This window comes from Bos taurus, chromosome X, assembly GCF_002263795.3.
Source record: "Bos taurus isolate L1 Dominette 01449 registration number 42190680 breed Hereford chromosome X, ARS-UCD2.0, whole genome shotgun sequence".
Taxonomy (NCBI): Eukaryota; Metazoa; Chordata; class Mammalia; order Artiodactyla; family Bovidae; genus Bos; species Bos taurus.
The window spans coordinates 36,371,689-36,386,141 of NC_037357.1; the positions used below are offsets into that span (position 1 = coordinate 36,371,689).

At 47.2% G+C, this 14,453-nt stretch overlaps 1 protein-coding gene across 1 annotated transcript; it reads right to left on the reverse strand.

Annotated features, from left to right (window-relative positions):
* Nucleotides 1–9,422: 9,422 nt before the first annotated feature.
* On the reverse strand, nucleotides 9,423–11,898 carry LOC101902201 (uncharacterized). The gene is made up of 3 exons (XM_010821631.4): nucleotides 10,795–11,898; nucleotides 10,203–10,328; nucleotides 9,423–10,006 (listed from the first exon to the last, which is right to left on the reverse strand). Exons 1-3 carry the CDS (start codon nucleotides 11,592–11,594, stop codon nucleotides 9,868–9,870), a joined length of 1,065 nt encoding a protein of 354 aa, XP_010819933.3. The 5' UTR covers nucleotides 11,595–11,898; the 3' UTR covers nucleotides 9,423–9,867.
* Between the last annotated feature and the right edge of the window lie 2,555 nt (nucleotides 11,899–14,453).

Below are 14,453 nucleotides of genomic sequence, written 5' to 3' on the forward strand. Positions count from 1 at the left end.
ATGTTAGATTAACCAGTGGATGTGTGCTCAGTTGCAACCAACTCTTTTCAATTCCATGGACTGTAGCCCACCAGGCTCCTCTGTCTATGAGATTATCCCAGCTAGAATATGGAGTGGGTTGCATTACCTTCTCCAGGGGATATTACTGACCCAGGGATTGAACCCAATCAATCTCTTGGGGCTCCTGCAGCACCGGCATTGGCAGGTGGATTCTTCACCACTAAGCCACGTGGGAAGCCCTTTCTTTCCCATACTCTTGGCAAATTCCAACCTAAACGGTTGTTTTGTTCTTATTGGCAAGGGTTTTCAAAAAAAATTCAACTCTGGGAAGCTTAGCAGTTTCTTACATCTCCATTTTGTAAGTGACCTCTTCCCACTGACAACCTATAGTCCTTTAATATGAAATTGACTGATATAGTTGAATTCCTAAGCACTGCTTTAAAAGTAACTGTAAATAAAGTATTTGAAGCAAAATAAATAAATAAATAAAAGACGCTTGCTCCCTGGAAGAAAAACGATGACCAACCTAGACAGCATATTAAAAAGCAGAGACATTATTTTGGCAACAAATGTCCATGTAGTCAAAGCTGTGACTTTTCCAGTAGTCATGTACGGATGTGAGAGTTGGACCATGAAGGAAGCTGAGTGCTGAAGAATTGATGCTTTTGAACTGTGGATTTGGAGAAGACCCTTGAGAGTCCCTTGGACTGCACAGAGATCAAACCAGTCAATCCTCAAGGAAATCAGTCCTGAATATTCATTGGAAGGACTGATGATGAAGCTGAATCTCCAATACTTTGGCCACCTGATGCAAAAAACTAACTCACTGAAAAAGACCCTGATGCTGGGAAAGATTGAAGGCGGGAGGAGAAGGGGATGACAGAGGATGAGATGGTTGGATGGCATCACCGATTCAATGGACATGAGATTGAGTAAGCTCCAGGAGCTGGTGATAGACAGGGAAGCGTGGTGTGCTGCAGTTCACGGTGTCACAACTAGTTGGGCACAACTGAGTGACTGAACTGCAATGAGGGCCGTAACTCCTGGGGCAGAGGCAGTCCATGTCCCTGCACACTTTGTGCTGCCAGGGTCCCCACAAGCCAAGCATCCGTGCCCCCTTCATGCTCAAATCTCACTGGGGTAGAGCTGCAACAGGCAAAAAAAAAAATCTTGCATCTATGTGTGCAGGGTCACTTTGGTCGTGCCCAACTCTTTGAGACCCTGTAGACTGTGGCCTGTCAGACTTCTTTGTCAGGGGGGTTCTCCAGGCAACAATACTGGAGTGTATTGGCCAATACTGGTTTCCATGTGCTTCTAGATCAGTATATATCCTGCTTCCCTAGTCCCCAACTCCCCTGAGTACCTGGTTCTGCCAGAACCCATGCAACCCAGGCAGCTGCACCACCTCCACACCCGACCCTCACTGGGGCAAACCCGAGTCCTCCAAGGCAGCCTCAGGAGAAAACCCCTGTGGACAAGCCACATGCAGAGGTGGAAAAAGAAACATATTTGAAACCCAGGGGCAGTGTGGATAAGCAAGAAGACCCAAAACCTTCCTGCCAGCTGTACAAGCTGCAGATTAAATCTGATCAACTAGGCAGACTCTGTGTCTATGGAATATATAAAAGGGCATTGAGAGCTCCCACAAAAGAAAACACAGTTTTTGATAGCTGTCGACATATGAGGCAAGAACACACAGATTCACACACGAACACGCAGGAACACGCGGTAGGACCAGATTAGAATCTGAGCTGCCCCCACAACAGGTCCAGAGATCAGCACAGTATTGGAGGGCATCCTGGGGAGGTGAGGTGAACTGTGATTCCCAGAAAGGGAAGGGACTCTGAGATTTGATTGAAGAAAAACATATATTTTTCTTATGTTTTCACTTGCTCTGTAGACTCTTTTGGATGTTTTGTCCTTTTGTTTTCACCCTCTGTTGTAGTTGTCTATTTTATTGGCACTATGAAATCTAATTAAGCTTTTGAGCTCTTTTTTTGTTTTCCTCAGTCACATTTTTAAATTGTTGTTATAAACTTCTGCATCTACATTGTGCTTTGGAGTTCTATGCAATTTCCTTTTTCTTTTCTTTTTTAAATTTTATTTTTTAAGCTTATTATTATTTTTTCTACATTTATTCCTTTCTTTGCTTTTCCTAATATGCTTTGTCCATGTGCTCTCCACTGTCTGGAACACCCAGAGAAGTTCACGGAGTTACATAAAGAAGAGAAGAGGTAGGAGGATGATAGAGGTGACCAGGAGGAGAAGAGAGGGAGTCAAAGTGGGAGAGACCAATCTAGCTAGCAATCAGTTCCCTAAGTGTTCTCTACAGCCTGGAACACCCAGAGAGATTCACAGAGTTAAGTAGAGAAGAGAAGGGGGAGGGAGGAGATAGAGGTGACCTGGGGGAGAAAGGGGAGAGTCAAAAGAGGAGAGAGCAATCAAGCCAGTAATCACACCCCTAAGTGAAAATGGATACTGATGATTAGATTCTTAAAGGTACAAAATTGAAAACAAATAACAAAAAGCAAAGAAGAAAAATCTAGAGTAGAGATTAAACCCTCAAAAATACAATATTAAAAATATGAAAAAAAACCAATTACAAAAATTAGAAAAAAAAAACATATATGAACTTTGCTTTAAAAATAGGGTCTTTTTTTGCAAGCTAATAGTAGGTTATAAAAATGAAAATTAAAGGAGTATTAAAGATCTTCAAAATAAAAAATAATTTAAAAATGATAATAGTAAAAATATATCTAGGAATTTCTCTGGATCTGTTGCAGACAGTGTGGGGACAGTTCAGTTTCAGATAGTTCCTTGTTCCAGCTTATACTTCTTCTCAAGGTCTATAGGCCCCTTCCAATGCTCAGTCAATGCTAACTACCAGGTTTTAATCTGTTGCTCCTGTCACTTCCAAAGTGGTTCCCTCTTCTTTATTTTGGCTTCCTCTGTTTTGCAAGTCTCTTCAGTGTCTTATTTCCACCCTGACACAAAGGGGTGATGGCGGTCACTTATTTAGGCTCACTTGTTCAGTTGTGTTGTGGGGAGGGAGGAACACGGCAAACAAACATCACTGGTGTGTGTGGGGAGTGCTCATAGTGTATGGACCACACCGGGTTAGCCCCAGCTCACCACGGCATGTGCTTACCAGGTCTACACTGCTCAGGCTGCAAGTTGCTCTGCAGGGGAATTGTCCAAAGCAGACGCTGTGTTTCACGCACTTCCCAGGTCTGAGCTGCTCAGGTTCAGGTTTAGGGTACTCCACAAGGGCACAGACTTGGTTGGGTGTGCGTTCTGTGCCCTGCCTCTCTGCCTCCAGCGGGTGAGGGGCCGGTCTGCAGCCAGCCAGCTTTCCTTTGGTGATTGCTCAGTGCTTTGTTCTGTGAGCGGGCCAGGCTGTACCTTAGGTTAGAGCCTTCTGCAGGAAAGTTATCTCTCTCTCTTTTTTTTCTCTTTGGCGATCCCACAGTTTGGGTTGCTATCTCATGTTAGCTCCCTGAGATTGTCCTCAGGCCATTCAAACTCAGTCCTTATCCTAAGCATGCAACCCACACCTCCCTATCCAGCCTCTGCTCGCGGGTGGCGGCTGCGAGTGTCTGGGCTGCTTCTCTGCTGGGAGTTGCAGTTAGTCGCCTATTCTGCGTTTCTGTTTTTGTTTTTTCCTCCCGGTTATGTTGCCCTCTGACATTCTAAACTCCCCACCGACCCACTGGTGAGAGGGTTTCCAGCTGTTTGGAAACTTCTCCTCCTTCACGAATCCCTCCTCAGGACGGGTCTCTGTTCCTAACTCTTTTGCCTCTCTTTTTGTCTGTTATATTTTGTCCTACCTCTTTTCGAAGAGAACTGGCTGCCGTTCTGGGTGCCTGGTGTCCTCTGCCAGCGTTCAGAAGTTGTTTCATGTAAGTTCTTCAGCTTTCAAATGATCTTTTGATATATTTGTGGGGGATAAAGTGGTCTCCCAGTCCTATTCCTCCACCATTTTGGGACCACCCCAGCACCTTATTTTTAACATAGGACACAAGAATGTACAATGGAACAAAGACAGCCTCTTCAATAAATGGTGCTGGGAAAACTGGACAGCTACATGTAAAAGAATTAAATTAGAACACTTCCAAACACCGTACATAAACTCAAAATGGATTACAGACCTAAATGGAAGACTAGAAACTATTATAAAACTCTTAGAGGAAAACACAGGCAGAACACTCTATGACATAAATAAAAGCAAGATCCACTATGACCCATTTCCTAGAGTAACAGAATTAAAACAAAAGTAAATAAGTGGGACCTGATTAAACTTAACAGTTGGAAATGCTTCTGGATTTTCAGCCCTGTCCCATGGATCCACAGCTCCAGTACTGGACATGTAGAATAAGCTATGAAATTAGGCTGTGTTAGTCTTTTTATCTGTGTATAGTCACAATTCTTCAGGCTATCATCAGGTTTCTCCTCTCACGTAAATTTCAGCATCAGCTCATCACGGACTTCTCTGGTTGTCCAGTGATTGAGTCTCTACCTGCCAATGCAGGGAACATGGGTTCAATCCCTGCTCTGGGAAGATCCCATAAGGTGCAAGGCCACTAAGCCCAAGCACCACAACGGCTGAGCCTGTGCTCGAGAGCCCGCCAGCTGCAACTACTGAAGCTGAAGTGCCTAGAGCCTGTGCTCCACAACAAGAGAAGTCACTGCAATGAGAAGCTTATCTGCTGCAACTAAAGCATAGCCCCCACTCACCACAACCAGAAAAAACCCATGTGTGCAGCATCGAAGACCCAGCCAAACCAAAATTACATTAAAAAAAAAAAACAAACAAATGAATCTGTTAAGAAACAACCTGCTTCACAATGTGGGGGGCATCACTTTGATCGCTGGTCAGGGAACTAAGATCCTACATGCAGTGGAGCAAGTACTGAGCCTGGGCATCACAACTGGAGTCTCTGTGCACTGCAACGAAAGATCCCACATGACACAATAAAGTTTCCTCATTCCCCAAATAAGACCTGATTGGGCAAAATAAAGAAATTATTTGTTTAAGAAATCAGCTCATCGATTTTTACAAAAATCTTTGCTGTCATTTTTATGGACTCTATGGATGAGTTTTGACTGTGTGGATCACAATAAACTGTGGAAAATTCTGAAAGAGATGGGAATACCAGACCACCCGACCTGCCTCTTGAGAAACCTATATGCAGGTCAGGAAGCAACAGTTAGAGCTGGACATGGAACGACAGACTGGTTCCAAATAGGAAAAGGAGTATGTCAAGGCTGTATATTGTCACCCTACTTATTTAACTTCTATGCAGAGTACATCATGAGAAATGCTGGGCTGGAAGAAGCACAGGCTGGAATCAAGATTGCCGGGAGAAATATCAATAACCTGAGATATGCAGACACCACCACCCTTATGGCAGAAAGTGAAGAGGAACGAAAAAGCCTCTTGATGAAAGTGAAAGAGGAGAGTGACAAAGTTGGCTTAAAGATTAACATTCAGTAAACTAAGATCATGGCATCTGGTCCCATCACTTCATGGGAAATAGATGCAGAAAGAGTGGAAACAGTGTCAGACTTTATTTTGGGGGGCTCCAAAATCACTGCAGATGGTGATTGCAGTCATGAAATTAAAAGACACTTACTCCTTGGAAGGAAAGTTATGACCTACCTGGATAACATATTGAAAAGCAGAGACATTACTTTGCCAACAAAGGTCCATCTAGTCAAGGCTATGGTTTTTCCAGTGGTCATGTATGGATGTGAAAGTTGGACTGTGAAGAAAGCTGAGCGCTGAAGAATTGATGCTTCTGAACCGTGGTGTTGGAGAAGACTCTTGAGAGTCCCTTGGAGTGCAAGGAGATCCAACTAGTCCATTCTAAAGGAGATCAGTCCTGGGATTTCTTTGGAAGGAATGATGCTAAAGCTGAAACTCCAGTACTTTGGCCACCTCATGTGAAGGGTTGACTCATTGGAAAAGACTCTGATGCTGGGAGGGATTGGGGGCAGGAGGAGAAGGGGACGACAGAGGATGAGATGGCTGGATGGCATCACTGACTCGATGGACATGAGTTTGGGTGAATCCTGGGAGTTGGTGATGGACAGGGAGGCCTGGCGCGCTGCAGTTCATGGGGTCGCAAAGAGTCGGACACGACTGAGTGACTGAACTGAACTAAACTGAACTGAACTGATAGATGAGTTTGGGGGAAATTGAGCCTTGAACAATATCACTTCTTCTAATCAAATATGATTGAAAAACATGCATGTGATACATCTCTGCATTTTTAGGTCCTCTTCAATTTCCCCCATGGTGGTGTGTGACAAATTTTCTTAAATGCGCCCTAATGTTTCATAAAGGGCAAGGAGCCCTATGTGTCTGGATTCAACTAGGCAAAGGGGTACTGGAAACAGAAGATATGAAGCCAGAGAAGATGCAGGCTGGACCATGTAGGACTTTTCAGTCCACTGGAAGGCTGTGGCTTCAACTCTGACTGAGAGGGAGCCTGTTGGAGGGTTGGAACTGAATAACTTCAGGACCTGACATGTTTTAAAGGAACCTAGCAGCTTCAGCAGTCCATGTATGGGGTCAAAGTAGCTGAATGATTCCAAGTTTGCTGGCTGAGGAAGGAAGAATCAGATGGGAGTCCCATCTCCCTAGTGGACTGACTTCACCATTTTGGGCCAGTCTGGGGAGCATTGTCTATAAAGGGCTGTCCCCAGTGCCCCTTCTCCAGCTTTTGCCCTTTCCTTCATCTGCCCATTGTAAATCCTCCCCTCCCTCTTTGGCAATTTACCCACAAATACTCTCATTTGTCTCCTTTTCTACAATACAGCTTGGCTATTTCTTACCTAAGAGCCAATGTCTAAGCAAGAAAATTAAGTAATCAATAAAACTGTGGTACCTCAATTCAATAATAGTGAAGACTTTGCTATTGCAAGCGAAAAAAGGAACAAATCAATTCAAAATAACCACCTTGGTTTAGGCCAAAGGGAGACTTTATGGGTCTACCTACAAGGTACAGAGGTAGTTTCTGTCTTCAGGAAAGGCTGGATCCAGCATTTGGTTCCCTGAGATCTGCCTTCTTGCTCCAGCTCCCCCTCTGTCCCTTGCCTGCCTGCCTCCCCTACAGCTCCCAAAGTGTCATTGGTTGGATGATATCAACACAGCTGGAGGAAAGCAGTGCTCCAATTGGCCAGGCCTGAGCTACATGCCCACTCCTGGAATTGGAGGTGAAATCAACTCTATCATAATCATATTGGGTGAGAGAAAATGAAAGAGGTGATTTCCCAGGGTGACAGGAGGATACCAGAACCAAAAGAAGGAAAATGGGCACCAGGTGACAAAACCCACAGATGTCCTCGATGGTGGTATACACTTTTCGTCAAATTCAAAATCAATTTCTAATGTTTTTGTTTTTTTTTTTAAGTGAGATAGGAAAGACTCGTCATTAATGCAAGCATGGTCCCTGCTACTGACCCTCCCATCAGCTTCCATCCCCTGACTCTGGGGGTCCATATCCACTTCTTGGGGGTATCCTCTTCCCCATGCTCCCTCACAGACCTTTGCTGAATTAAAGTTTCTAAGGAAGTGCTTTTTTCCAATGGGGAAATGGAGCAGACCTTTATGTTCCAAAGCAATATCATTTCAAAAGTCATGATTCTTTATGAAAATAGTTAAACAACATGGAAACCTGAATACAGGAATGATTTTCCCTAATGTCCAGTGATAACACTGACAGTTGAGGGGGTGGTGCTTATTCTGGGTGGTTCCACTCTGCATTTCCCTGCATGTTCACAGGGTCAGAAAGTCCTGAAAAGACAGGAATATGCCAGACCCAGAATTCTGCAATTTGCTTTCATCTCTTTCCATATTAGTTCCCAGCTATCTGGTTTGCTCTCTGATTGCCATATGTCATTCCAGCAGGATGGAATTACCATTATTACTCAATGTTTCCCCCTGGGTTTACATTCTACCAGTTTTTCACAGTGACAAACAATGCAGTAATGAATACTGTGGTCGATTTTGCCTTGCTCACATATACAAGAATTTTCCTATGATCGATTCTGAAAACTGGGTCAAAGGATATCAGCATCTTAAAATGTAATAGAAAGTGCCAATCAAATGTCCAGATAGATTTTACTATCACTCTGATACTCCTTATTTTGGCTTCCCTGGAGGTCCGGAGGTTAAGAATCTGCCAACCAACGCAGGGCACATGAGTTCGATCCCTGGGCCAAGAAGATCCCACATGCCCAGTGCAACTAAGCCAGTGTGCCACATCTACTGAGCTCACCCCGATCGAGAGTCCCTGCTCCTCAACAAGAGAAGCCTCCGCAATGAGAAGCCTGAGCAGAGCAATTAGAGAGTAGCCCCCAATGGCTGCAAGCACAGAAAGGCTGTAAGCACTTAAGAGGTGGCACACCCAAAAATAAAAAAAAAATAATTTTCATAATTAAAATTTTTAAAAAGAGTCCTTGTTTCAAGCTGTAGCCTTCTTGGACATGGATGGTTTCAGTTAATTAAGTTCATCCTACACTAAGATCTGCTCTGGTCCTACAGAGCCAATCTTAAAAAGTAAGACCCAAAAGGATCAAACTGTTTCCAAGCATCTTAACAGGATTTCAGAATAAAGCTCAAGAATAAGTTTAGGAATAGAAAAATATCAAGCATGCAAGGGAAATTTGATAATGTTTGACATCCAATGTAAAATTACCAGGAGGCAAAGAAGCAGGAAACTCCAATCCATTATAACAGAAATCAGCGTGTTGTTGTTCAGTCACTCAGTCAAGTCTAACACTTTACGACCCCACGGAGTGCTTCTCGCCAGGCTTCCCTGTCCTTCACCATCTCCCAGAACTTGCTTAAACTCATGTCCATTGAGACGTGATGCCATCCAACCATCTCATCTTCTGTCATTCCCTTCTCCTGCCTTCAATCTCTCCCATATTCAGGGTCATTGGCTCTTCACACCAGGTGCCAAAGTGTTGGCAATTTCATTTTAACAGAAACCAGTTAAAATGCATTAATTGGAAAGGAAGAAATAAATGTGTATGTATTTACAGACAAAATGATTGTCTGTGTAGGAAGCTCAATGAGATCTACAAAATAGCTATTGCAATTAATTAATGAGTTTAGCATGGTTTCAGGATTCAAGGATACTCCTAAGAGTGCCTTGGACTACAAGATCAAACCAGTCAATCCTAAAGGAAATCAGTCCTGAATTTTCATTGGAAGGACTGATGCTGAACCTGAAGCTTCAACACTTTGGCCAGCAGATGTGAAAAGGTGACTCACTGGAAAAGACCCTGATGTTGGGAGAGATTGAAGGCAAAAGGAGGATGAGAGGATAGAGGATGAGATGGTTTGACAGCATAACCCACTCAATGAGCACGAAGTTGAACAGACTCCAGGAGAAAGCAGGGACACAGAGCCTGGTGTGCTACAGTCTATGGGGTTGCAAAGAGTTGGGCACTAGTTAGAGACTGAACAGCAATGTTCTGGCACTATATCTTAGTATATAAATGTAACTATAGAACTGACAAAATATTTAAAAATCAATACTGAATGGCAATAAACAACTTTCTTATTCTCCCACTTCTTACATACATCGTCTTCACTTGGGTTGTACTCCTTGGATATCTGGATCTGAGAACCTTCCCTCCAACCAGAAGATGAATGCAACGTTAGGAAGTGAACAAGCTAAAATTAAAGTCAGAGACAGCTCACTTTTATTTTCTGCAGTTCACAATCCCCAAACAAACTATGTGGACCTTGAGCCCACAAGCAGCAGCACAGGCACAAGATGAAGCCCGATCAAACTACTGCAGAAAGCAATGCTCTTGGGAATAACATTTGAGACTAGGGCACATAGGCTAGTTTTAAGGCTCTCTTCTGTGCTGAGACTGAGGAAAAAGGTGGGGCACGAAGTTCTGCAAGATCCACATCACCAGGGAAGCCTGCTCCAGACAGAAGTGGATGGCCATCTGGAGCAGGGCATGGTCTTCAGCAGTCAGTCGGCTAAAAGGGAGGGAAAATGAAATTCATGTTCCCGCTGAGGAGGAAGAGCATGTCCTCCCTCTGTCCCCGCTCACTGACCAAGCCCAGAGCACCACACTTCTCCTCTAGGCCTAACCCACCATTATGGCTCCTCCTGCGCCTAGACTGGTCACCACCCACCACTCCCTCCCTCGCCCCGGCCCCCTTTAGAACTCACAGAACCAACATGTGGCCATTAATGTAGAGCTCCCTCTGAACCGGCCATCGCAGTTGAGTAAGTCGAGTCAGGAGGCGGCGCGCGTTGTCCGCCTCCGCGTATGATGAGAAAGGTATGCCGAAGCTGCTGGTGGAAATACGGTTAAGGCACCATCCACACCAGTCATTTTGGCTGTATTTCAGGCTCCCTGGGCTCGAGGAGACCCGCCTTCTCCCTCATGGCCGCCGCCAAACACCCTGCATATCACCGCCCGACCCTCTAGTTCCCTTCAGATTGCTTTTCCTCACCACTATCCACACTCGTCATTTTGCCTGTATGTCAGGCTCCCTGCTCACGGAGACCCACCTTCTCCCACAAGGCCACCACAGGACTCCCTGCATATCACCGCTCAACCCTCTGGATCACTTCAGGGTGTTTTTCCTCACCACCATGCACTGAGAGCCAGACCACCCCTGACCCATACCCTCCAGCCTCCCAGAGTACCCTCTTCCTATACTTTAGGCTCCGCAACCTGCAACCCTCCAAACCACCCCTAGCCCACACCCCAACCCTCGCAGCCGCCTGGCCCACCGGGGCTCCTGGAATAGGATACAACTGGAAGACTCGGTTACTCAGAACTCTGGCTCCGGGTGCAGTGTCTCCACCAGGCCCTGGTGCGTTGGGTGGCCCTGGGATCTGCGGAATGGCAGCGGCTGCGCCACCTGACTCTCCTGCAGCGCTGGGGCCTCTGGGATCAGCCCTGTCACCGGAGCCGGCAGGCACTTCTCGACTGACGGCGTCTCCAGGGCCAGCTGGGATGCCAGGGCCATTGTGGCCAGCAGCACCACCCGGCACACCTTGGCCGCCATGTGCTGTACCCGCTGCAGAGGCCACGGCACCTGCGTCTTCATCGGCTGCCCTCATGGCTCCTCCACCATGTGCCTCGGACTCCATCTTGAAACCCTCTCCCCCTCCCTCCGCCTCAGGAAAGACTGAACCGTCCCTACAGATCCCAGCTCTGTACTGTGACCTGAAACTCAGCACGGGCAGAGCGCCTGCGCACACACACTCTGGTCCTGCCTCACGATTGGTTCCCACCAACCATCGGTTCCCGTGATGACTGCAGGCTCTCAGGCAATGGGTGCCCCCTGCTGAAACTTCGCGCGTTAGCGTGCCGTGTAGCCCCAACGCGCATGCGCAGACACACATACCCACGTGGTCTGGGCTCTCTGTGTCAGCCCTGCCTCGGGCCTGGAAACCTGGTAAATGGTGGTGCTCCAGGGCAATGGCACCCCACTCCAGTACTCTTGCCCGGAGAATCCCATGGACGGAGGAGCCTGGTGGGCTGCAGTCCATGGGGTCGCTAAGAGTCGGACACGACTGAGCGACTTCACTTTCCCTTTTCACTTTCATGCATTGGAGAAGGAAATGGCAACCCACTCCAGTGTTCTTGCCTGGAGAATCCCAGGGACGGGGGGTCTGGGGGGCTGCCGTCTATGGGGTTGCACAGAGTCGGCCACGACTGGAACGACTTAGCAGCAGCCACCCTTTAGTGTGGGGACAGCTCCTCAGTGCGCATGCTCAAACAGACCTTGCCCCACTCTTCAGGGAACCTGACCGTTGCCACTCCAAGCTTGCAAACCCCAAGTAAGCCCTGGTCCCTGTGCACCTCCATGTCTGTGCTGCAGCCAGCCTGGCGTCGCTCACAGGTGACCATCCTGCTGAGCGCAGGCCCCTGTCATCGACTCCCAGAAGTGAGTCGGGCACCCCTGGGTCAGGGCTGGTCTGTCCCTCTGGTGTCTCACACATAGCTCACGTGCGTGTATGTGCGTCTGTGTGCATGAGCGCAGGGGCAGGTGCATGCAGATGGGCATCTGTATGGGTGTGTTTGTAAGAGACAGCACGTGCACAGATTCACGCACATAGGCATGTGAATGTGTGTATCTGTGTGTGTGCTCGAGAGAGTACCCTTACATAGGTGCCTGCCCATCGGCGTGTGCGTGGGTGTGTTTCAGAGAGAGAGCACATACACAGATTCCAGCACATAGGCGTGTGCATGTGTCTGTGTGTGGAGGTGCTTGCACATGGGCATGTATGTTTGGTTGCAAGAGAGTGTGTGGTCAGGTGCATGCACATGGGTGTGTCCCTGTGTACATGTGTGTGTCAAAGAGAGCATGGTTGAGATGCATTCACATGGGCATATGTGTCTGCTTCTGTGCTTACACAGGTGCCTTCACATGGGACTGAGGTGGCCCGGCCCTGGAGGCATGATACCAGGGATGCGGAGCCTGCTGTGCCTGCCTGCTTGGGGGAGGGAAGCGGGGACTGCTGTTGCACTCACTGGGGATGGCATGGGGCTGGGCTGCCTGGGGCTCCAGGCACACAGAATGCAGGGACCCCTCAGAAGCACCGGAGGAACCTGATACGCTCAAGGACTGGGGGAAGAGCAATGTTCCCCTGGACACTGCCCAGTCTCTTGCCCTCTCCCGTCCCTGAGCCCCACCCCCTGGCTGGAGAGTCCGCTCAGCTCTCAAATCCAAGGCCAGCAGCCTTTGCCCACCCCCAGTGCAGGGAGAGAGGACCGGGCAGTGGCTGCCCAGGGGTGGGGCATCCCTGTCCACCTTCACACCTACCCAGTTTCTCTCCAATCTGGCTCCAAGTCAGTTTTAGGGTGTGGGTAGATCCTGTCTAATGCCTGTGTCTGTTCCCTGCTCTGTGGCTTAGAGGACCCCAGCGGGGAACCTGGACACATCTCTCCCTCAGGGGCCCACTGTCAGGTTGGGGGGACATTTGTAAGGATAGTCGTGCTGTAGAAGGGGGCTCACTAGACTATGATGGCCTAGAGGGCAAGGGACTAAGCCACATGACCCACCAGCGTCCTCCCTCTGCCCACTCCACATCTGTACCTGTGCTCTTCATCTGTAGTGATAGCTAACACTTGCTGCAGCCCATGCACTGTTTCATGTGCTTTCCATGTGTTCATCCATCAAGTCAGTTTTCAGACAGTATTGCCATGTCGGTATCCTGTCTCCCATGATGCAGGTCTCCTCCACACAAATCACACACACCCACTCTCTCCCCAACACCAGCGGCTCAAAGTCTTGTGCGTTTTGGTTCCTGCATTTCTCAAAACTATGATGACCATAGAGCTCCATCAGGCACGGGACTTAACTTGGGTCTGAATGGTGAGATCTGCAAAGGAAAATGATAATGCCAGTGACAAGTACTGTGTGTGACGAGAGAGTGACAGAAGTATGAAGGAAAGGCACTATGATAGAATGAGTTTCTCAGAGAGTTTACCACTGTGACCGGTGCATGGTTTTGAGTGAGTGTGACAGAGGGAATGTGTGATTGGGACAGGAATTTCAAAGAACAGAATGTGATGGGAAGAGACTAAGATGCAGATGATAGTATAGAGGTAGCGAGCCCCCAGATTGATAGATGATAACTTAATGTGTACAGTGAATGGTGAACGGTGCCTCCAGATCCATGGTCTCCAAAGGAAAACATTTAATTCCAGAAGCAAGAGACGCAGGTTCAGTCACTCAGAGCTTTGTGTAGTAGAAATTTAATTCAAGTGAATGTTATAGAAAAAGCTTCTAAGATCGATATCAGAACAGGGTAGAAAGAGTACCCAGTTTGCTAGTTTAAGCACAGCATTATATACTTTTCTGACACCATTCACTCACGCCTGCTGGGAGTCCTTTCTCACTCCTTTCAAACAGGTCCAGCTTACCATCTGCAGCCTTTGACACATCCTCCTTGCTTGTGTTTCAACCTATATATCAGCTCTATTACTGATGAAACTGATTGGGAAGAGCGTGGCTTGGGCACAGAGAAAAAGGATGCGTATAGAGAAAAGGATAACTCAAGGCTATGAAAATTTTGCCCAGACTCTTTCCCATAACATATATCCGAGGATGACATCAGCAGGATATTCACCAGGATATTCACCAGAAGAAATGGGTTAACCCAGAGCTCAAGGCCATGGAAGTTTTACCCAGACCTTCTCCCATAACACAGGTTCTGAGCTCAAACAAAGCATGTTCTTGAGCAAGAGATTCTGCTGCCTGCCAGGCCTCCATGTCTAAGGAAAAAGAATGTGAAAAAGAAAGAGTGTTCACCTCCTCCTTAAAAGCCTTTGTCTCCCTAGCAACCTGACTGAGTTAACTCTCTCACAGATACCATGACAGCATGAGTGTGTGGCACACAAAGTGTCAGAGATAGAGTCTAGGAGAGATCAGGTGTGAGAGAGAAAAAATGTGATGGAAA